The sequence below is a fragment of the Telopea speciosissima genome, chromosome 7 (assembly GCF_018873765.1).
Source record: "Telopea speciosissima isolate NSW1024214 ecotype Mountain lineage chromosome 7, Tspe_v1, whole genome shotgun sequence".
Classification (NCBI taxonomy): Eukaryota; Viridiplantae; Streptophyta; class Magnoliopsida; order Proteales; family Proteaceae; genus Telopea; species Telopea speciosissima.
The window spans coordinates 63,512,755-63,537,208 of NC_057922.1; the positions used below are offsets into that span (position 1 = coordinate 63,512,755).

Genomic DNA, 24,454 nt, shown 5'->3' on the forward strand with positions numbered 1-24,454 from the left:
AATTAATTTGAAGATCAAAGAGGTGTCCAACAAGACTCATCCATGGAGTCCTTGAAACCAAAATCATCTTCTTTCATTGGTGATGCAACAACTGCCGGTATATATGAGTCTCTTCAATATACTCTCCACTGCTGCTGCGGTTGTAGTGGACGGTGTGTCCATTCTCTAAAAGTTTCCTGACCAGAGAAGAGCCAAGATAACTTGCACCACCAATAACACAAATGGTTCTGTGGCGCTGCCCTATTCTTCCATTGTAAACTAATTTGTGAAATTCCTTCGAAGGAGAAGGAGAGGAGTTAAACGACAAAGGGAGATTTGGGTTTCACAGTTTATGAGGAACCCAGTTGAATAGGCATTAGGGAAGATGATGAATTTTTCTGTCATTTTCTCTAATAAATTTTATATTCAAGGTTCGAAAATAAGAACTAAGGCTTTGCAATTAGCAAGGGGTGGCAGGTGATGGTTGAGAGGGATAAATTTGAAAATATATTTAATTTGAAATATGACTAAACCAATAAGGCACTCCAAACGTCCCTTTTGAAAGAATGAATACCTCATAAGTCTTTTTAACAAAGATTGGACACCTCAGGTGTGCTTTACCCTTTCCAAAAAGGATAGGATGAAAATAGGGAATTCGGTTATCCTCCAGCTGTGGCAAGAGTTGGAGGATTCAGTCTAGGGGTGTCAAACGATCGGTTTGGTCCGGTTTTCGATCAGGCTGAATCGGTTTTAGTCTTGGAATGAGTAGGACCAAAACCAACCGTTAAAAAACTTCGATTTTTCAATATCGGATTAATATCGGTTTAGATCGATTTGTTTTCGAGTTTGAACCACAATAAAATCTTACATCCATAACTTGTAATGAGTAAAGATTCGATAAAAACACTTTTCTTAACCTTCTCCAAGTCAAACATGTAAATAACCATGAATAGGAAAATTGATTATGTTGTAATCCGAACAAAAAAGAATACATTGTAAGGGGAAGATCACTAATATTAAAATCAATGAATAAATGAAGTTTGTAGCAAAATCATTGTTACAAAACTCCAGCACAACCAATGGATAGCAACCCTAAGATCTTACATTTTGACATTAGTTAGGACTAATACTCCCTCAAAACTTTTCTTGTATGATGTACATTCTTTTCTGGTAATCTAAATTTGACTTTTCTCATAAAAAATAAAAAAAAAAGAAGTAAAAAGAAGATAATTAATATTAACTCAATGAATAACTAGTCACTAAGAAAACTAATATTGAAATCACAAAATGAACCTTACTATCAAATCATTCATTTACTATCAAACTAATATAGTGAATAAGGAGATCAATGGAAGCATTGTTACAAATCAATTTCTCTATTCATAACATCATACTCATTGATTTGTAACAATTCCTCTTACAATTAGAATTTCTCACTAATGTATGGATTTTGGTTTCCGGTTTGGATATCGGTCGGTTCGATGCGGTCCGATTTTCAGCCAGTCCCATCATACCCCAACCCAAAACTAATCCGATAAAGCTTGGTTCGGTTATGTCTAAGTTTTTTTGTCGATCTTCTCGATTCAGGCTAGGTTTTGGCAAAACAGAGGTATTTGTGTCATTCATAGGCTTCCCCCACCGGGCTAGGGGGATTGGGCTCCTCTCCTTAGAAAGCATTATCCAATGAGTGCCAAAGGCTGGGCTGTACTGCACACATCCATCCAGTCAGCCATCGGAATGTGTGCGGCACAGCCCAGCCTTTGGATGCCTCATTGGTCACTCATTGTGGGCAATGCCCTCCAAGGAGAGGAGCCGAATCCGAACAATGGGAGAGTGTTTCAGAAATTACGTTAAGGAATAGGAAGAGTTTTACTGATTTTTCAATCACTGGAACAGAGGATCGAACCATGTCCACAAGGACCACGACTCATCCTGTCATCCACCACGTCCCATAAAAGATTCTCAAATCTGAAGAGGTCGGACTGATGGGCTTCACGATGTATGTATGGAATTCCCTTTCTCTTTCTTGAATTATTTGTTCCTAGCAGTTTTCAACACTAAAAACGATTCAAACTACTGGGTAGGTTTCAGCTAGCCATCGATTCAAGTTATATATTCTGCTTCTTCGACTTCTTCGACTTCGTGCAATGCTGCTCTGTCTTTTATTGAAACAAATCTATGATCTGGTTCACATAAGCGCTTGAGGTAAGTCCACGGTTTTGATATTGTTTGTGAGATATGGGTTTTTCCTCAGGTTTATGATTTATGATGGGTTTGTGAGATATGGGTTTTTCCTCATTCGACCTTCTTTGCATTTGATGTTTTCCCCCTTCTCTAGCAGACCTTGTTCTTTTCATGGTTCTTGGTTTTTTGCATGGCTTGACTAGTTTTCGATCCCTTTGCTGCTGGCTAAGAGGTTATTCTTTTTTTGTCTCTACTGAGATTGCTTGGTTGGTTGAATGAAATGTGTTGTTTTGATGAATGGAATGATCTGAGTCTGCTCCGTCCTCTGTTTGAATACATTTGTTTCTCTTGTTGGATCATGTACATATAAAATGCCAAAGGAAGCATAAGTGTTTATTTTTTTATCAGGTGATGCAGAGTTTGGTAGTGACTTTGTTGCCTTGGAACTGAGTTCCAAAGGAAGCATAAGTGTTTATTTTTTTATCAGGTGATGCAGAGTTTGGTAGTGACTTTGTTGCCTTGGAACTGAGTTTGGTTATGCACAAATGCTTAAATTTGGTCTTAAATCCAGTGCGGTCATCCTCAAATTGTCTGAATTTGCCTTTCTGGTGTGAAGATAGGAATAGGCCAATATTTTAGTGCTGCTTCTATAGTGCTCATAGAATGGTTGCTTTCAATGTGATACACCTTCTATTGGAAAGTTGAAATAAGCCCACTTCTTTAAAATCCTAGCGGTGTTACTGTTGGTTTGGATTTCTGAGTTGATTAACAAGCTTCCTCAGCTTCAAAGCATTTGAGTTGGGATCATTTTAATGCGTTGGCCTCTAGACACCCCCCTCCCCTTCTAATTTGGTCTAGAATTGAACATGATCTTTTGCTCCTTGGTTATCCATTTATTGTGCCTGAACTGTTCTTAGTTAAATATCTTTAGATCTTCCACATTTTTATGAAGTGAGTCTCATAGGTGAGCAACTTATTATCTCCTCAGTCATTGTTTTACTGAAGTTCCTAGGTGGACATTTCTACCTCTCATTGATATTGGTTTCACATTCGAATTTTATTTTTGTACTCCGTTTGGTATTTTTATGTAGTTCCTGTCATCCTTTTCTTTATTAAATTCACCTGCAAATCTTTATGCTTTTGAGGTCTTTCTCTTTTCTCCCTTTGGTTTTTCTTCGTTAGTTTGGTTGGGTTGGAACTTGGAAGTGTCACATGCTTGTGAGGCTAGACAACCTTTCTCTTCGGTTTGCAGGCCTCTATAATCAGGTCTGAAGATCTTTCATTTGATGGAAAATTAGCTTCTTTTTTTCCATGACATGCTTATCTTGAAAGTTATAACCAAATTTGTGTTTGCATGGCTCATTCTTCACAGCTGTAGGTATCTTTGGAATAGATATGTAATCTAATCTCCTTCTATCTGCAAGTTACATAATGTCTAAAGAGTCTACAAATCTAAGCTATGTTATGATACATAATATGTCAGGATCCTGATTGTGGTTTTTTAAGGTTAACTCCTTTTATGGAGCTATTCAATGCATTAGGTTTTAGGTGTATGGATGTAAACTTGATTGAGTCCAGATTTATGGCTACCCAATTGTGAATTTGCATTCTCACCTAGGTTAATTGAGTCGATATTGGGTCAGTCAAGACCAGAAGTGGGTTAGATGAGTCATTGGGTCTATTGGGCCATATCACAACCCATTGGATGGACCCGTTGGAGAAGAAATGGATGATGGCAAAATTAACAAATACTGGCACTCATTATTTTTCCTGTTCAACTATGTATGAATAGTGTTCCTTGATGAATAATTTTTGCTATTCAACTTTGTATGAATATGTAAATTCTGTTCTCTGTTTTCTTTATAGTTTAGTTTGTCAGTTGTCCAGGCTATTGGTTTGCTTGGAGTTAACTACAAATTATGTACATGTGATTGTTGGTGAGATTGAATAAGTATAGAAATACCTAATACAGAACTTATATTCTGAAAATAATTATAAAAAAAAAATCCAGAATTCTGAATTTAGGTTCTTACTAATAGCATGGAAAAATACAGCTACTATTAGTTCAATTAAATATTTAACTCAAGATTTCAAGATATCTTTTGGGATGCTCTTTTTTTTTATAGTTTTATTTTAAGATGTCTTTTGAAATACAAAATTGGAACCTGAAATTCTAGAACATCTGAAATCAGAATTCAAGTTTCAAATGTAAAGGGGGCCATATTGATTGAACGAATCAATAAAGATACTGTTATTACAGAGTACAAAGGAAATGTCACAGAAAGTAACAAATAGCCTCTTATCACATGAAACTGATCTATCCATGGTTGAACTAGTGAGTGGCTGCACTCATTTTCATGTTTTATTTTAGCATAAACACAATCAGATCATGCCTTGGTTTCGTAGCAGAACACGTCTTCTCTTAATTTGGGGTTTGATACTAGTCCTTATTTGTGTGCAAATTCAATTCATTTCATTCTTCTTATTCTCGTCTCTCACTCTCTCTCTCTCTCTCTAATAATTCTGATTGCTTTTATTTGAGTTTCATTTGGTATTTCCTACTGTGTTTTGTTTGATCTTTTGGGTGAATCCATTTGTTTCACTTGGTTCTTTTTTATTCCTATTCATCTTGTTCTGCTTCCTGTTATTGCCTTGGCTTTTTGGATGAGTTAATTTTATTTTACAGTTTGCTCAAATCATTTATTTTGGAGTAAAAAAAAGGCCCTGTCATTCTCGGTGGTTCGGCACAAAGGATCCACTCCAGGGTCCCCGAAAGGCTGAAACCTCCATAAGGGTTGTAGTTTCTTTTTCAATGATTTAAGTGATCTAAAGCAGCTGTGGACACAGTGTTGTCGTGGTCTAAAATGTTATCTCAAACACAATTCAAACTCATAATCCGATCATATTGATTTAAATGCCTTATAATCTCCACACAACAGATGAAAATTCCCAACAGCACTCACCACATTGATACTAATAAATAACTGCTATTCAATTTTTAAACCCCTTTGCCAGTGTAATAATCAGTTCAGGTAAAAAGTTTCCTAGTTTGCACAGACTAGATAACTTACCTAATCTGCACACCTGGTGGTGCCATGTGGAAGGGCGATGACTTTGACCATTGGATATCTAGGAAATTATCTGGATTAGCCACATGTCACTCCTAAGTATGTTTATCCACCCTCTCCATAGTCCTGTATTTTCTGAATGCTTTATTTTGCCACATGGAAAACTTCATTTCGGTTGAAACTTGACTTGTGAGTAGGGGAACTTAGGATCTACATTTCCACAAAATGTCAGCATCATCTGATCTGCCACAGGGCAGTAAATGTGTACAAACCAGGTAAAGTTATCCGGTCTGTTCAGACTAGGAAACCCTTCGCGTTTAGGTGAAAGCTGACCATATTACAGTTTACAAATGGATTATATGACATAAGAATTTTTGGTATGCCACTATAGCGGTTAACAATGATCTTTATCAAATTATTGTGCAGAATCCTCACTTCAGAATCCAGCGCTGACATTTACTGAGAAGGCAAGAACATTCCAACTCCATGCTTTCAATTTTGTAAAATAATTGTAAAGGTTGCAATACACGATTCTGGTTTCCACCAAACAACTATTTTCTTTGACGACCCTTGTAGCATAGTGCATGTTCCAATGGCGAATCCTGCGCTTCACCCTGAGACGATTCACCATACTTTGAAGCTTAAAGAAATTGCTATTGACTATTGTCCTCATATGTGCACTCACTCACCAGAATCTGATGAAATTGTTGTTGTCTTCGATGAGAGGGGTGGTGCTCGCTGGCGATCCAAGACACGCTTCCAGTTCGGCACCTTTGGTGCTCAAATACAGTGCCCTAGAGGCAACACCAGTGGCCTCAACTTCAACATCTACCTATCCTCTCTTGAAGGAGATAAATCACAAGATGAGATCGATTTTGAGTTCTTGGGCAAAGACAAAACCATTGTTCAAACGAACTTTTACACTTCAGGGATGGGAAACCAAGAGAAGATTCACAAATTAGGGTTTGATTGCTCCGACGGATTTCACAGTTACGAGATAAAATGGACCAGAGAATTCATAGAGTGGACGATTGATGGAAAGGTTGTTAGGAGGGAAGAAAGGAAGGAGAGAGAAGGGTTTCCTGAGAAACCCATGTTCCTTTATGCATCAGTGTGGGACGCTAGCTACATTGATGAAGGCCGGTGGACAGGGCCTTACTTTGGTTGCGATGCACCGTATGTTTGTCGGTACAAGGATGTTCGAGTTCCTGCTGCAGCAGTGGCGGAGAACTGATGGGACTCGGGGTTTGTTTCCTTCATTTGGTGAGTTGGCTATCAAAATTTTTTTTTTCTCCCTTACATTTGTCTGTACAACAGCTTTGTTGGATGAACTGATTTCTTCTGTTTGGAACAAGGTTCTGTAACTCTTGGAAAAAAAAAAATTCTATTCCATAATGCCCACAAATGGTGAATAAAATTACTGTCATTTTCAGCCATTTTGGGTTGAGGGGAAGTTCTATGCAATACTAAAAAAATATGGTTGATGGGTGTTGTCCATTGTGCTCCTTGTTCTTCTAGCCTTTTCTGCTCCCTAGTTTCATCATGCAGGAAATTTTTGTGGCTCTTTTTGTTCTCATATTGTTTTCTGTTTACATGGGTATAACTTTGCATTATCCTTAAAATGATTTCAAATGAATGAATGATGGAAAATGGCTGAACTAATCCATGGGGGCTGAAATTTGGTAGAATCATAGTACATTGCACTCTGTTCTTCCTTTTCAATTCAAAGTAACTAGCCTGAATGTGTTTCGCATGTATTTCGGAGTTAAGTTGTAATTTATCTGTAAACAACAATTAATATTGCATAGGCATAGAAGAGTAAAATGAATTTAATTTTTAATCCTAGTTTTAGACTTTTGGATGTTATTGACTGGTTTGTCAGACACATTGTTATGAAAATGATGGATTAGAGAACTCAAATAATTTTGGAATGGAAATTTCGTTGGTTGGGTTTGGAAACCTAGAGGGTGTTTTCTTCAGTTCACATCAATTTTGTTACTAGAGCTGGATTGACCACCACTTCTACTTTGAAAGAATTTTTAAACTTGCTTCCAAATATCAGTTTTTTTTTTTTTCTTTGTTTCTCATGCATTTATTTCACATAGAATCATATATGGGAAGTAGTTCTCTGTCCGGGAGTGTGGCCTACGCCACCACTCCCATGTTTCTATCTCTCTCCTCCTCAAAACAAAGGGGCAGAGGTGTCTTTTCATATGGGGAGGAGACAGATACACTCATGAGAGTGCTGACGTAGGCCACACTCCCGGACAGAGAACTTTCTCCCATCATATATTTATGAAGAAAGCTTTATGGACTGTTTGTTTGCAAGTTACTCTAGATGTCATTGCAAGTTAGAGGGTTTATATGTTTATTCTCATATGCAAGTTAAAGGGTTTATATGTTTATTCTCATATCCAAGTTAAAGGGTTTATATGTTTTTTTTTTTTGGTGGTAAATAAAGGGTTTATATGTTTATTCATATTGGCTATGGAGATTTTACTTGGCAATAGAACTATGAGAATAGGGGGTTCATTATTTCCCTGATTTTGGATGAAAAGTTATTGAATTGAAACCGTTGCCGGCCAAGAGTTGTGCATCCCTCTCTCTCATCCTCCTCCTCCTCTGAACTTCTATCTTTCTCTTCCATACCCATGTGTGTTATTGTTCCTCTATCTTCTCTTGCATCTTCTTCCTAATCCTCTTCTCTCCTTTCCCTTTCTGTCCTTTGTTGTTTTCCTTTTCTGTTCTCTGTGCTAGTGGTACTGGGGACTGAGAAAACAAACTTCAGTTCTGTAACCTCTCCATGGTTTGGACTGATCTTTTGAGGTTCACTTGCATACCCTAAAACGAATCTACACCTGGAGTATGTGCCCTTAAGGAATAAGGACCCCTGTTGATGCAGGAGCTCTTCCATGGGTCAGCTCAGTTAATCAAAAGGAGCATGCCCTTCTTATTCTATCTCTAGATGCCCCCATTGGCCGTATCGAAAAGTCTTGGAATGGCCACCTTTCACCTGGGGTGGGTCGATGATATGATGGCCCGCGGATGAAGGAAGAAGCAGATAAGGAGGGGAATCGTCAAGCTCTAATATGTATTAGCAAGTTGGCCCAGGTGCTAAGGAATTATCTGTTTACAGGTTAACCCAAATCGAGAATCAGGTCCAAATTAAGGATCTTGTAACCCAATTCGTTGGGCAGATTGAAAGAATGAAATTGTGATTGTGGTGATGGCCTGCGTGACGATTGGTGTTGTGCAAACTCTCTTCTCTCTCTCGCTCTCTCTTTGTTTCAGGCGGTATACTGAATTGGGTACTGGTTCAGTATATCTCCTTGTTAGATCGTCATGTTCTGCGATGTTATGTTAGGCTTAAGATCATCACCTTAAGGCGATCCAAACCTTAGAGACTCGAACCCAAAGCTTTCCTTGCTGTGAGATTTGAGTCTTTGAAGAAACCTGCAACTGTGTCTGATTTCAGGGATTAAATACTCCTTACTGCATCACTGCACTTCCATCAGTAGTTAGAACATGAGGAAGTTGTCCACCACCACATCCCCTCAACACATAGGAAATAAGTGAATTCAGGGATAACTTTAAAAAAAGTCATGAGAAGGAAGAATGATTTTATCTATAGGTGCACAAAGAGGATGCAAGGTCTTCTAACTCCCTAACCCAGGTATGTTACTCTGAGAGAATGACTGATGGATTCCATATGGAATTTTAATAACTACTGTATTCCTGGCCTGCCGGAGAGCATAAGCAAGTTAAGTACCTGATAACAAACACTAACACTACAACTGTGTTTGGTATGCATTCTTGGTATAAATTCTGAGTCTAAAACGCATTCTAAAACCCAGTTCTTTTTTTGTTTTTTTTTTGTTTGACTCAGAAACCATTCAGAGAATACATCAAACACAGCCCATGTTTTTTCACCCTTTGAGATTCGGATTGCAATAGCTTTTGTGGGTACTGGGTAGGATGTTACGCGTATATTTCGAAAGAATTGGAATTTAGGGTTATGTTTGTATGCATTCTCATAATCTAAAATGCATTCTTAACCGAGAATGAGAGCATTGTTTAAATACTTATTCTGCTTCTATAAAAAGAAATGTAATTTAGGATTATGTTTGGTATGCACTACGTATTGCCATTCTAAAAATGCACATTCCCATTTTCATAATATAAAATGAGTTCTTAACTGAAAATTAAAACATTGTTTAGATACATATTCAGCTAAAGTGTATTCTTAAGTTTAGAATGCTCATATTCCTTGTTAGCATTTCATCAAACAACTCATGGGCGTTACTTTTGAGATATTGTGTTGACAATCTAAGGAACTGACCATGGGGAAAATATTTTGCTTTTAAAATTCAAGCCCATCGACCATCAGGTTGTGAGAGAAAGTCTCCATCGTAATGGAGCTAGAAGAACCAAATTAAAATCTAAACTCCTCCAAAACCCTAGTTCTAGTCTTGCAGAAGAATACCACACTCCAATCATGTTCACAATAATAACCTTTTAATACCACTTTGGACACCAAAATAAGCCCTTTGGTTCCAAAAAGGTAATATAAACTTAACTTCGGTCCAAAACGAAACACTCCTTAACAATCTTATAAATCAAAAGACCATTACAAAATGGTTTTCCTCTGCCAAACTCTAAAGGTGTGGTGGACCATTTCAACTCCTTCAAAGAAGCATCAAAGAAAGAAATGGATAAACCTTGCAATAACAATAATCTAAAAGGCTAAAACCCAATAGAGAAGTTAGAGTACAGGGACTAAACTTACAGTGCTCAAAGAAAGAACTAAAGTTTTGAATTCTTACTCAATAAATACTTCTTCAGAACATCCATAACTGATCCGAAATCTGCCTTCACATTAACAGGCGGGTTAGCAAACCGGCAAGCCATGTCTGGAATCTGCTTGGAGTGATAATCAATTTTAGATTGGGTAAATTTCAGTCCATGAGCCGTGCTGACCACCACTGTTCGATCTGTAGACCTAATAACCCCACTATTCCTAAGCTTAAACAAAGCTGTAAGCGCAACACCAGTGTGAGGACATATGAACATCCCAGTGGAATCAGCTTGGGCCATGGCATCCATTAGTTCCTCTTCAGTCGCTTCTTCTACAATTCCATTTGAATTCTGTAAAGCATACACAGCTCGATCAATAGAAACCGGGTCTCCAATCTGTATAGCAGACGCAAAAGTAGTATTAGCTTTCACTGCCTTGAAGTCAGACCACCCTGAAGCATAATACAGATAAAGCGGATTGGCATTTGCAGCTTGAGCGCACACAAGCCTTGGGATCCGATCAACTAGCCCTAATTCTTTGCACATATGGAAACCCTTATAGAAAGCATAGATATTCCCCAGATTTCCTCCTGGAACAATAACCCAATCGGGTACTTCCCAATCAAATTGTTGCAGTATCTCGATTGCAGCGGTCTTCTGGCCTTCAAGCCTCAGACTGTTCAAAGAGTTTGCAAGATAGATGGGTAGCTCCGCAGTAACCTCTCGAATCAACTGCATGCAACCATCAAAATCTGTATCAATACTAAGAACAAAAGCCCCATTTGCGATGGGTTGAACCAACTGGGCAATCGAGATCCGGTTGGCAGGGAGGAACACAATGGATGGAATTCCAGCGGCAGCGCAATAGGCAGAGAGAGCCGCAGAGGTGTCCCCGGTGGAAGCGCAACCGACACCAACCACCGGCCGATTCATCTTCCTCAACCGATTCACTTGGCTGACCAAAACGGTCATGCCCAGATCCTTGAAACTCCCAGTATGGCTGATCCCACAATGCTTGACCCAGAGATCGTTCATGCCCAGAAACTGTTTGCCAAAACGCTCAGCCCAGAAAAGATTGGAATTTCCCTCGAAAGCGCTGATAATGTCGTCACTGTCGATTTCGGGAAGGACCCATTCCTTCTTGCTCCAGACGCCGGAGCCGTAGGGCCAAGTAGTCTTGCCGATGCGGGAATCGAAGAGAGACTTCCAGTAATCGCCATCGAACTTCTTGAGAGCGTCCATGTCGTGCTGGACGTCAAGGAGTCCACCGGAGCGGCTCCGGTAGACGATCTCATCGAGGGAATATGATTCCGTCGATGAGGGATCAGCGTTGAAAGGGACGTATTTGGCGCAGAAACCATGGCTGTGGCTGCAGTTGTTGTGACGGCGAGCTTCCTCTCGGATGTTCTCGTCCGCAGGTCGGCGATGCTTAAGAACAGTGGATGCTGCAGCAACGGAAGACGACGGTGATGTAGAGTTATCGGACGACAAGGAAGAAGCACGGATTATCAAGTGTGAAGAATGGCCATCGATTCTTCTGGGGTTTCTACGGATGGATATCGATTTATGCCCGACGAAGCAGTGAGACACATGAGACTGTGACAAGGAAGCCATTCTTTCTCCCTCACTCTCTCCGGTTATTCGCTTTCGATTTCTTCCGGCGAAGGCAGAGATTGCAGAGCCACCGAATTACAGGAGAGAGAGAGAGAGAGAGAGAATAGTATTACCACTCCGCGGCCCCCGCTGCTGTTAGAAGGACCTAACCTAAACCCCTATTAATAGTAACGTCGGTGGGCCCCAGTCCCACAAGTGACACATGTATTGTATCAAAACCCCACATGATGAGAAGAGGACCCACCACCACTATCTCAGAATCCAAAAATTCTAAAAAAAATGAACCTTAAAGCATTCAATGAGACCAGATCATGTCAAGGCCCTTCAATGTCAGTCAAATGGAATCCACTCCTCTTGTGGATCCTACAATGGATTCCATTTGACTGGCCTTAGAGGGCCTTGGACGGTATACAAATAATACCTATTTAATTCCTAATCATACAAATACCATCCCAAATCCGATCCATCATGTTTACCCATCGGTTCTTCCAAAACTTAGAATTAAAATTGGACCAATAACTTTGATGGGTGGGACGGTTCCGGTTTAATTCTTGATTATGGTCCTATATTGCCACCCTTATTTAATCTTAGTTAATATTTATATAAAGGTTATGTTGTATTTACGAAGAAAAATCAAGTGTTTATGTGTCAAAGAAACACTAATATTTGAGTGTTTGGGACTTTGAGGACCCAAGACAATTGGATTACTCGGTCCCCGTGTAGGGTCCTAGCTCATCGGGTGTCCAACCGGACCGACCGATTCTAGGCCTGGCCTAGCCCGACCCTTTAACTTGTAAACTTTGCTATGGGCTTGGACCCTGTTTGATTTATTGACCCAAATCTATTTATGACATTAACTTTCTATTGGTTTGTGCTGTATATTTTTATGACATTAATTTTCTGTTGGGCTGGACTATATATTTTTATGATATTAATTTTCTGTTGGGCTGGGCTTAATGTATTGGGTATATTTTTATGATATTTTTAGCTTAAATTTATATCATGAAACATGGGTAAGCACGAGTTGCACTATTTTAGCTTATTTCTAATGAATCGGTCATGTACGAACTGTTGAAATAATCAATTTTAATGGAAAAAGACGGAAAAGAGGTGGAGAGATGGTACCCCTCTTTGTAAAATTAAAATAATCAGTTTTAATGATTGCATCGTTTAAAGCCTATTTTCCGAACCGTTTAAAATAATCGTTTAGACCCATAGGCCAGTTTTGAACCGTTTAAGGCCCGGTTAAGGATCCAGTATAGCCCGAACCGCAACCCGGCCCGAATACTTAAACGGGTGATCATGGTGCAGGCTTTAAGCACCGTGAGGCCCGGGTAGGCCTGACTGAGCCTGACAGGTTGACACCCCTAATCCCATCTATGATTCCCCCCCCCCTCCCCCCAACATCCTTTTTACAATAGGGTTTGTGATTTTATTATTTATGGAACATGGAATACTAGTCTAATCAATTTACAGGTCCGAGAATTATAGGAGCCATATTAAGTACTTAACTCATACTAATGGTAATACTCTTGGTATTCTGCATTCTTGTATAGGTAAACTGACTACTAGACATATAACTTCTATCTTGTGTTCAAATAGTAATACACAAAATTTATCCATTTTCATTAAACTATAGAAATATATTTGGAAACTTGAAGTACCACCTAAATTCAAAATGTTTCTTGAAAAGTTTCAGGTGGTGGAGTTCTAAATAAATAAATTAAAAAAAAAAAAGGTGATTCAATTTATGAAGGTAGATCAAACTTGCATTTTTTGTAAACAAATTGTGGTATCAGAATGACACATCTTTCTTTCATGTTCTTTCTCAAAACTTGCATTCTTTTCTTTTGAATTATAATATACTATCATTAAATCTATATCATATATTTATTATCTCTTCAATAACTATTTTATTTGGTTGGAATGCAATCAGTGCATTTTTATTGGTAGCAAGCACAATCCATACCGTATTGCTAGTAATGTTAAAAGATAATCGATGAGCTTAAGTTATTTGCCAACAGTTTTGTAACTTCTCTCAATAATTATATGTAATTCGTCTTCAAGCTCCATTTTTTCTTTATGTAACCAGTCTTAATTTGCATCTAGGTTCTTTCTTGTGTTTTTCTCAACAACATTCAATTTTTTTTTGTTTAGTGGTAGTGTCTTACCACAACAAGGATTGGTTAGTTGGGGCTTTAATCTTCTCTAAAAACAGACTTGTTTGGGGTTATATGGATTCTAGGGTTGCAAGTTGCTTACAAGAGGCGTAGGCATGAGCCTTCAACCAAAGACTACGAGGGGTTTTGACGATGGGGTTGGAAGAACAAGACGTATGGACCAATATTGGAGATTTCATTAATTGGTTTGATCAGCATCAACCTCCATGTTTTATTTAGGATATATTTCCTGTCTTATAAACAATACCTTTTATCTCATGTTTTAGGTTCATAAATGTTTCTATTAAAGACTTCAAGCATTTTACCAAAAAACAAAAAAGACTTTGAGTATCTCTTCCTAATATATAGACTTTATGTTTTAACAAAGACTACATGTAAGCAATGAGTATAATTGTGATGCTATCTCAATGCTTCCTAAGTAATGTTTTATTGTTTTTTGTTTTCATTAAAAAAAATATATAAATTGGAGGCCTATGCTCTTTAGTTCAGGATTGATCAAGCCAAATAGGTAGGATTGAAGCATTTGGAGGTTCAAACTGAAAGTAAGAAATTGTGGATCTAATTTGCATTAAGATACATACAGAAATTCCTCATGGTGCAGCTTCCATTTTTTACTAAATATTTGGGATCCCTCTATCTCTTTTTGGCATTGACCAATAATTTGGACCTAGTTTTTCTTCACCTACTGTGAAAAGAAAAACTCATTACCATGGAGATTTAACACTTTGATTGGTACGGGAAAGAGTATTATTGATTCTATACAAAAGAGAGGATCCGGCTCCTCTCCAGCGCACTTGTGCGCCAGACCAGACGGTGTCCAACGCACATCGTGCAGCTGGGGAGCTCCGATCCACACTGCCACACGTATCCCGGTGCAATAGCATGTGGATTGAGGCCTCCCCAGCTAGACGATGTGCGCTGAACATCGTCCCACGCGAGAGAGGAACTCAATCCATAAAAGAGATGGGTCCTTGGGAGTTAATGATGATTCAAGAGTCTAATCACAAGGCCACATCACATCAGTGGTGAGGGGTGAAGTAAAACTTAATCCAATTTCCAATGTTTCCTAAAAAAGGATTTTTGGGAAACCTAATTACATTGTATCTTAGTTGTAGGTGTTCAACAAAGTATGACAAATTATTAATTACCATGAATAAAATTCCCTTGCTATTTATAAAAAAAAAATTTATCTACCAAAACCATTGTCATTATCTACAACCACAAGTAATTTTATTTTTTGAAAAAGAAAACCACAAGCTTTGGTTAAAGGGTAATTTGTCTATGGCTCTCTAGTTACTTGTTGCTAGTTGTTGCCCTTTGTTGATATGTTGACATGCTTTCATGTAAGTTATGAAGAGTAAGTATTGGGTCATTGGCAGTGGATTTGGTTGCGTCACTCGAGAATATTAAATAAGGGTAAATAGTATATATGGGCATTTATAACAATACATGGGATGTATAGTATATTATAATAGAAATACCATTGTATATTTTTTCTTTCTATCAAAATTATCAAGTCTATCATATGTGAGATGCAATTATTTTTAATTATGATTTTGAAAATATGAAGAGGGTTCCCCATGACGCCAGTGGGGTTGGAGAATTCTCACACCACACCAATGGCAGTGTGAGAAATGATATAATCTACAAGGCCTCATTTGTTTGATGGGGACTCAGGTGGGGTGGGAGAATTGGGGTGGCAAAGTGCTGATGTGGTACTTCGAAATCCCACCCCAACCTTGTTTGTTTAACCTGGGATGGTAAACTTACAAAAGCTTAGGGAACAACATTAAATGCTTTGTATGTTGATGAGGCACTTGAAATCTTAGATCTACGCTATCCAAAGTCCCACAAAAAATAAAGGACTTTGGTTACTATTCATGTGAAAAATAAAAAATTTCACCCATGTTCCCCGACCCACTACACTATGGTACCCAGTCCCACAATATTCCCACTCAATTCTCCCCATCAAACAAACGGGGCCCAAGGGACCCACATGGTCAATGTAGGAGAGTGAAGACAATAAAAAAAAAAACTATGTGATAAGGCAATATTACGTGAATCGTTATCCTCTGCTGTCCGCTGCCCAAACAGCACCTGTTGTCCCCTCATATGGGGGCGAAATGACGACTTAACCTCCTTGTCCAAACACACTGCCTGAGGGAGGTTAAGTCATCATTTCGAGCACCATGTGAGGGGACAACATTGTGTTGTTCGGGCAGCGAACAGCAGAGGATAAAAATTCATATTACGTTGGCTTCTTGGGGGACTTTTTTCCTTTAAAATATTAACTAGTTGGTAACTACAGTAAGATTGTCCAATCATTTGTTACAGAGGCTTTTATATGAGAGTTTTCTTTCACTCTGCGTGAAGGAAAATAATGGCCAACTTTGGCCATAAATGTTTGATCCCTGTTTACGAATGGTCGAAAATGCCCCATTGTTGTGCGATACCTTCTTCGCACCATCTAAACCACTTGGTCAAGGAAGAATCCATTAACTGTGGGTGTGGAAAAATTAGGTCATTATTCCTCCACCCCTATTTTAATATTTATAGGTTTATGATACGAGGATTCCATGTGGGATATGTTAAATATGATGGTTAGGTCTTTTCCTAAAACTTAACATTAAACTAGAAAAACTCATAATCAAATTATTTGTTTTTTGGAGAAGGCTCCCCACGATGCCAGTATGTCAAGGAATCTAAACACTACACCAATGGCAATATAGAGTAAATATCATCCATATAGATCCCACATGTTTAATAACTTGTGGGATGCAATTATTTTTCAATTATGAATTTGAAATTAGGTAGAAGGTTCCTCATGAATCCAATGCGGAGGGGGAAGAACTCCCACGCCACACCAATGGTAGTGTATGAAATGGTATAATCTATATGAGACCAACATGGTTTTTTTTTTGGTAAACACCCACATATGGTTAATGTAGGAGAGTAAAGAGTAAAGACAATAAAAAAAAAAATCATATGACAGGAAAATAGTACATTGGATCTCTGAGAACTTTTTCCTTTTAAAAGATTAACTTGATGGTGATTGCAGTACTAGGATTTTTCTAGCAAACGCTTTTATTCTCCCACCCCTATTTTAGTATTTATAGCTTTATGATTAGAGCATCGCTTGTGCGATGTTCAAAATGATGGTCAGGTCATTGCCTAACGCCTCAACATCAAGCTAGCAAAATCCATTTTCAATTTTTTTTTTTTTGAGAGAGTGTTACCCACAGGTCATGACACAAGTGTAGAGAGGAATCTATACACTATACCAATTGTAGTGCGGAGACTGATATCATCCACATGGGGCCTACATGAGTTAAAATAGGAGAATGTGTTAGTGTGGCTCCCACATCTCATTATGTGAAAGGGTGCACATTGAAATCTGCATTCCACTGTTGTGTGCTTCTTTTCCCTTTTTTTAAATTTTTTTATATTAACTCATCTATATCTATTTTATTTGAGAGTCTCTGAGATATAGCCCCTTATTTAGACCCTCCACACAAAAAAAAGATATAGCAAATAAATTTAACAAAAGAGAAATATGATAACATATTATAACAGTCACTAAGATTGGGAACAACTCCCAAGTTCACATAGATTGCTGATGAGACTCAATCCAAATTTTCAAATCTTCAATATATGTTCATGCGTTTTGCTCTGTGAATCCCACCTCCATTGCCCCTTGCAATCCTTGTAGCTAGAAAGCCTTTTTCCTTCTCCTCTTGTAAACATCCTATTATGCCAAAAATCATAAATCTTAGATATATTTATTTGGGGGGATGTTCTCTGTCCGGGAGTGTACTGGGGTGCAGGTTGCACCCGACACATGGGGCGGGATGCGATGACCATTTCGGTCATTCAGGGGGGAGGGGCAGGGCAATCATTTCGCCGACCCCATGTGTCTACTCCAATGCATAAAATATTTTCCCAATTTATTTTGATTAACAATCATACAAGCCCATCCAAAAACTCCATTACATGGGTCATAAATTCCAGAAAATAACATAATGGGGATATCTTGTGATGGCAGGCATGATATATACTGGTCTACCTTTATTTCACAGGAAGGGGTGATGAGTTATAGAATCTTAAACAATAGACGATTGAGATAAAACTCCCAAATCAGTAATCCAACGATTAATATAAGCAATAAAAGGATTTGATTTTGACTGAAGAAAACAAAATTGATTACGAGCATGCCATATAAAGTAAAATGTAATAGCAGTGATAGCAAAGATACGATGCGAGTCAATACGACTAAAAGAATGTTAAAAATAAACAAATAGAAAAGGTGAAGTAATGAGTTTGCCTCGAGAAATACTGTCATTAATCCTAGAGGCCCTGCAAACCAGATATGTTTAGCAAATTTAAATGACAATAAAATATGTCAATCATATTCATTTTCCTCGCAACAAATGTCACAGGAATGCTCCATAACTAGGAAAGAAAAAAAAGATGTAACATTTACTTTGTAGGTAACCCACCTATTAAGACCTTCCAAATAAAATATTTGAATTTAGGATGGTTCCTAAGCTTCCATAAGAACTGTCACAAACATTTAAACGATACAAACCGATTTGATTCACAATGTGATTTAGATAAATACAAAACAATATGTTTAGTAACCAATGACCTTATAGGGGATCTAGGGGCATAAATAAAGCTTTTAGATATACAATTACCTATGTTAATTACACAATAGCCTTTTCAATCCATGATGGAAAAAGTGACCAAATTAATTTAATGTTCCATTCACCATTAAAAATAAGATCACATATTTTCTGAAACAAAAGGTGAGAGGTAATAGAAGTTGGTATAGAGAATCCATAGGTCTTTCCAAATTGAAATATTTTGTCAATTATGAATATTCCAATAAACCAGTTTGTATAAACTGGGTAGCACCTATTACTCCCATTCTAGATCCAAGAACCATTTCTAAGCTTTGTATCTGGTTCTATAAGTTTGCCATACCTGAAGTATAAACTCCTAAGAACATGAACCCACATGGCCTCTGATTCAATTAATTAGGATAGTACGACCATCTTGTGTTAAGAAATAATTCTTCCAAGAGGCTAATTTTCCTGATCTTATTGACCAAGGGAGAGAGAGAGGTTATGCCTTTGATCGGATATAAAACATTGGGTACTCAGATATCGAGAATCTTGATCTATATATGTAACATCCAATACACGATAAACATAAGATCTCATCTTTGTGATGTATACTTATTTTTTTCTTTCAAAATTGATTTATTGTCCTGAAAGAACTTGAAAAATCCCAAGAATGACCTATCCAAAAAATAATAAAAGACCCAAAAAAAATGGATTTTCAATGTCATAATATCATTCTTATTTATTCTACAAAATATAAATTTATCATCATCAAAGACTACATGAGTAATTTCTGGATAGAACCTATTACGTTTGATATGTACTATAAGACTCATATCTCTATAAACATTAGGAAGCGTTTGGTTCTATTGTTTTGAAGAATTAGATTCGGATTCGGGATCAAGTTCTCTAAAATCAGGTTCTGTGGATTCATAATTTGGAAATTTTAACCGTTTGGTTACCCTGATTCTGTAACATGATTCATTCTGAAAGACTGTTTGGTTACCCTGAGTCTGTCAGGTGGATTCTTCTGAATCTATATGAATAACCGTTTGGTTACCCTGAGTCTGTGACTTAGATTTATCTAGAATCTATCTAAATAACTGTTTGGCTACCCTGTGTCTTGTAATTAGATTCATCCTAAATCAACCATGTGTATAGTTGATCATGTGAAAAAAGATATTGGCCACATTATTAATTGTCAAGTAATAAAAAAGACAAATCTCCATCTCCTGGTGGTGTCAATTACTGATGACCAAATAAAAGAATAATAGTGTTTGCTATACTTTGTTGAATGCAAAATAATCTCCATCTCCTGCTACGGTCTCAAGAACGCCGTTCAGAACGAAAATAGTGTTTGGTATAATTCGTTCTTCACTATTTGATATTAATTACAATAATGTCATTTCCTTCTAAATTATACCAAAAAATACTTGCAAAATCATTTTCTCTCTTATCAACCTTAGTATAAAATTAAAATATTTCATTAACATAACCAAAATAATTATAAAATGTTAAATTTCATAAATACCATTAATATTGGGTTCTTGTGTGGATTAGTGTCATAACTGACTATACTATAAACAGTTGAATAAAAAAGATCTTGGTGGATTCGAACCACCATCCCCTTGGAACATGCTCATGTTCCAAGTGCTCTACCATGAGCATGTTCCAAGTGCTCTACCAATTTGAGCTAAAGATCCCATTAAGTAGAGATCCAAAAAACAGAAATACAACAAAAAGAAGTCACAGTAGCATGAATCTTAACATGAGGAATGAAATGAACAAACGTCTAAAACAGAAATACAGCAAGAGAGTCGCATTGAAATGAATATTTGCATGAGAAAGTTAACATAAATTCACAAGTTGCCACATTATCCATCTGGACAAAAAAAATATCAGTAGAGATCGGATAATAGAAGTAACATAAATTCCACCAACACAACAACAATTCAGCCCACTATTTAAAAAATCAGGATCAAATTTTAAAATTCTATTATTCGGCCCCAAATTTTACCTACTTAGCATGATCAACACAGCATGGCTGGACCAGATACAGCCCAGCCTTGGGCTGCAAGCGCAGGACGTTCCAGGCTTCAGCACGGCCTTGGAACTCCGAACTTTGATCTCATTGATTCCGGTCGTGCCTAATCTAATTGATCACTTAGGTAAAATAAACTTCATCCAATCCCTTCATCCCACTGGGCCGCTCCATACAAAACCACACACATTCAGTTGATAGATATAGAAGCAAAACAGACAAGATCTAGTTCTAGCTTTGTACGAATTAATTAATGGGCCATTCCCAGTTGGATCAATCAATTTGACTCAGGTTTTGTCCAACTTATAAGTGGACAAGTTTGAACAAATTAGAAACCATATAAAAGGAGACCAGTTCTGAAAACAATTTCCTTTGCTTAATCTTTAATGACATTAGAATTTAGCTAAGATATGGGTTATAGTTACCAGTACGTACATATCCAATAAGAGTAACTTGGCCATCATTCCCTGTTGAATATTAGAGCCTATAGAGATTCAGAATCATTATTATTATATATAGAGTGAGGATCGATCCCACCATCATTTTCCCTTTTTTGTCATGCAATCTTTCAGATTCAGTTGACACCCATCTGTATGGTGGTCCTGATCCTATAAATAAAATGCACTAAGTATAGTCCCATAAACCTTGATCTAGGGCATTCACCAATGAAGATTTGACAATAAAAAAAAAATGATAACAGACACATTATACAACTACTTCATATACCACATACATAACCCCTTGCTTAATGTCGACCTACAAATGCAAGAAAATCCCTGCAAACCTACAATGCAATTTTGCAAGAACAATGAAAGTATTCTTCACCCATCCACCCCAATGAAAAAATTTCAAATCTAACAAATACGAACAAATGGGATCCACAAGACTGAGCATGCATCACAATCCACAAGAAAGATCAAATCATCCAGTCCAACTTCACTGCACTAAGTAGCTAACATACACAAGAAAGATCATAAGAGTACAGATTTCATCATCAACAATAAGAAGATCAAATTATAATAGGATGAAATCATAAGAGTACAGATTTCATCATCAACAAAAAGAAAGCCACTTAAATCCACATCTGGAATCGTACTCACACACGAACACTCACCCACCCCTTGCTGCCCCTACACACACTGATCCACTCACACTCACCCCCACCCCATGCTGGCCCTATACACACTCACACTCACCCCCACCCCATGCTGCCCCTATACACACTCACACTCACCCCCACCCCATGCTGCCCCTATACACACTCACACTCACACTCACCCCCACCCCATGTTGCCCCTATACACAGTCACACACTCACACTCACACTCACCCCCACCCCAGGCTGCCCCTATACACACTCACACACTCACACTCACCCCATGCTGCCCCTATACACACTCACACTCACCCACCCCTTGCTGTCCCCACACACACTGACACACTCACACTCACCCCCACCCCATACAGACACAAAGGGTGCTAGCTCTCCAATACCGATGGGTATAGAGAATGAAAGAATCAACGAACCCAAGAAAATTTTAAAAAAAAAATGAAGAGGGTTTTCATTTTCTCAGGCACACCCCTGTTTCCCACCAGGGTTCCTTCTTTGTCTCTCTTTTTCCCTCTCTGTGTCTGAAGTTAGTTTCTTGCAGTAAAAGACAAAGAAGAAATTAAATTAAATTTTAAAAAAATGATTTTTAGATAACTGGATGCAAATCAAAAAATAAACCTGAGGTTCAGGAAAGCAAATTGTTGGCAGTTTATACAAGGATATATGTTAATCAATTCAGCAACTTGATTCAGATTCAAGAACTAAACTGAAACTGAAGGATTCTAATTGAATATCAAACTGCAGGTATAGAAATTAGAAGTACTGACCTGATTTTGATGGAGAAGAAAGTAGAAGATCAAAGAAGATACCAATCAGAAATCCACCTGATTGCAGGCTTAAAATCCCTCCAGAGCCTAACCTGGAATCCTCTAGGCCTTACATTACTGAGTCCACAGCAGTATTTGGTCTGAAATCCACAGAACCAGTAACATAAAAAGTTTTTTTTAATCATCAAAATCATGGGGTGGTCTTAACCTTTTACATATATTTATAGCTTTACTAAAAGCTGTCTCAAACTCAATCAAGGAAAGGCTAGAGCCAATCCTGACCAGATTAAAAAGATAAAAAAAGAATAAAAAACTAACTCTAGATTCTCCAATTGCAGGCTTTGATTGGTGTCCTAATCTGACCAGGATTCTGAGAAAATAAAAGAAATATACTGAAAACAGGACCGGAGTAACCTAATACAGCCTGACTACTTGCATATTTGGGCGCAACCAAAGAAGCTCGAAGGAAAAAGAAAAGAGTACGTCAATAAAACTAGGGAACTGGCTGGACTCCATATACCAAAGTCAAACTGAATTATAAACTAAAATGTGGGGCATGAAAAATAAAATTGACCCCAAATATGCATGTGAAGGTCATCACTATTTTTTTCATGACTCTACACAAGATCATGCTACGCATGAAATGAAAGAGACTGCAGCCCTCACAAACTAAAACTGTCATGACCATCCTGAAGCTATGCAAATAGCCAAGTTGTTTATGCCCGGAACACTCATTGCCAACAAAATTTATCATGAAAGCTTGCATTCCAGAGAATCATGTCATGACAACAATAAGCACATGAAAGAACCTCACATGCATTCAACTCCACCTTCAAGAAAATCAGAACTAGTTTTAGGCCAGCACCCATCTACACATGGAAAAGCTTATGAACAAGAACAAGGGATATCTTTCTGGAGAAAAAGGTTTCCTGACAAATGAGAAGACGGAATTCAACAGTACATGGATTATATTGCTTACAAGGGCACAGTTGGGCAGAGTCCACGAGAAGATTTTTCAGCAAAGCAACCAGGATTATCAAACACTCGAAATCATTTTGGTTAAGAATAATATAACAAGAACTAGAATTAATTAGGATGAAATGCAAGCAACCCAATACAGAGAGAGAGAGAGAGAAGAGAATAAGAAAATCACCTTAACCAACTGCCTTGCCTGACCCGGTCTTCACTCTCCACCTTGATCCACCTGGAAGAAAAACACAACAAAAATTTCATCAATAACTAGAAAACCTAAATCTGACAGAGAAGCATAATTTTTTTTAAAAAAAAATATACATCGGTGGTCTGAGCTAAGAGAACAGCGAGAGAGAGAGTGAGACACAGCAGAGAGCACGAGAGAACGAAAGAGAGAGAGAGAGAGAGAGAGAGAGAGGGACTGCGAAATACCAGAGAGCACGAGAGAGAGAGAGAAATAGCAGAGAGCAGAGAGAACGAGTGAGAGAAATAGCAGAGAGCAGCAAGTAGAGAGCACAGAGCAGAGAACAGTTGGTACCTGGAGGTTGAAGGCGACGGCGAGTAGAGAGTAGAGAGCAGAGAGCAGCGATCGAGTTTATGGAGGTTGAAGGCGATGCAACGATCGTTGGTGAGCTTCAGTGCCCTATCCCCTCTCCTTCTAGGTATAGTTCATTCGCGAGATCGTGAATTTAGAATTAGGTTTCAAGAATCACCAAAAAAGTCTCCTATTTATATCAGGTACCCCAAATGGTAGATTCTTGTTGGAATTCACCTAATGGGGTGAATTCTTGCCCGAGTCAATTTTACGTTGAAATGAAGAATCATTGATTTTCGTAGAATCCAGTTCACATTCAACCAAACGCTATATTTTAGTAAGAATCATGAGTCCGTAGACTCAAATTCTTAAGACTTAGCGAACCAAACGTTTCCTTAAGAAATCTGGAAAGACTTTCCATAACAACAGTTAAGGACTAAGTGAACATCATTGTTGAAGTCTTCTAAAGTGTACAATAAAATCAAAATAACTAACCTCTAATCTGATAGACTATGTACAAGAGGAAACAAGATACCCAACCATATTACACCACTTAACATTAGAATCTAAAAATTTAAATAATAAGA

General features: G+C 37.9%; 3 protein-coding genes and 1 long non-coding RNA gene across 4 annotated transcripts in view; 2 read left to right on the forward strand and 2 right to left on the reverse strand.

The window, feature by feature from the left end:
- Positions 1-4,671, reverse strand: part of LOC122666600 (aminopeptidase M1) — a 27,448-nt gene extending 22,777 nt beyond the window's left edge. Inside the window, exon 1 of the mRNA XM_043862620.1 lies at positions 4,663-4,671. The gene's annotated coding sequence lies outside the window, so the exon portion shown is untranslated. The remainder of the gene's footprint in view (positions 1-4,662) is intronic.
- Positions 2,061-6,667, forward strand: LOC122666602 (xyloglucan endotransglucosylase/hydrolase protein 9-like). The gene is made up of 2 exons (XM_043862623.1): positions 2,061-2,184; positions 5,672-6,667. Exon 2 carries the CDS (start codon positions 5,824-5,826, stop codon positions 6,463-6,465), a length of 642 nt encoding a protein of 213 aa, XP_043718558.1. The 5' UTR covers positions 2,061-2,184; positions 5,672-5,823; the 3' UTR covers positions 6,466-6,667.
- On the forward strand, positions 4,950-24,236 carry LOC122666603. The gene is made up of 3 exons (XR_006333691.1): positions 4,950-5,330; positions 13,333-13,338; positions 24,226-24,236. It is a non-coding gene; the product is annotated as an uncharacterized LOC122666603 (long non-coding RNA).
- LOC122666601 (threonine synthase, chloroplastic-like) lies at positions 9,816-11,672 on the reverse strand. Its single transcript, XM_043862621.1, has one exon. It carries the CDS (start codon positions 11,637-11,639, stop codon positions 10,035-10,037), a length of 1,605 nt encoding a protein of 534 aa, XP_043718556.1. The 5' UTR covers positions 11,640-11,672; the 3' UTR covers positions 9,816-10,034.
- Positions 24,237-24,454: the final 218 nt, after the last annotated feature.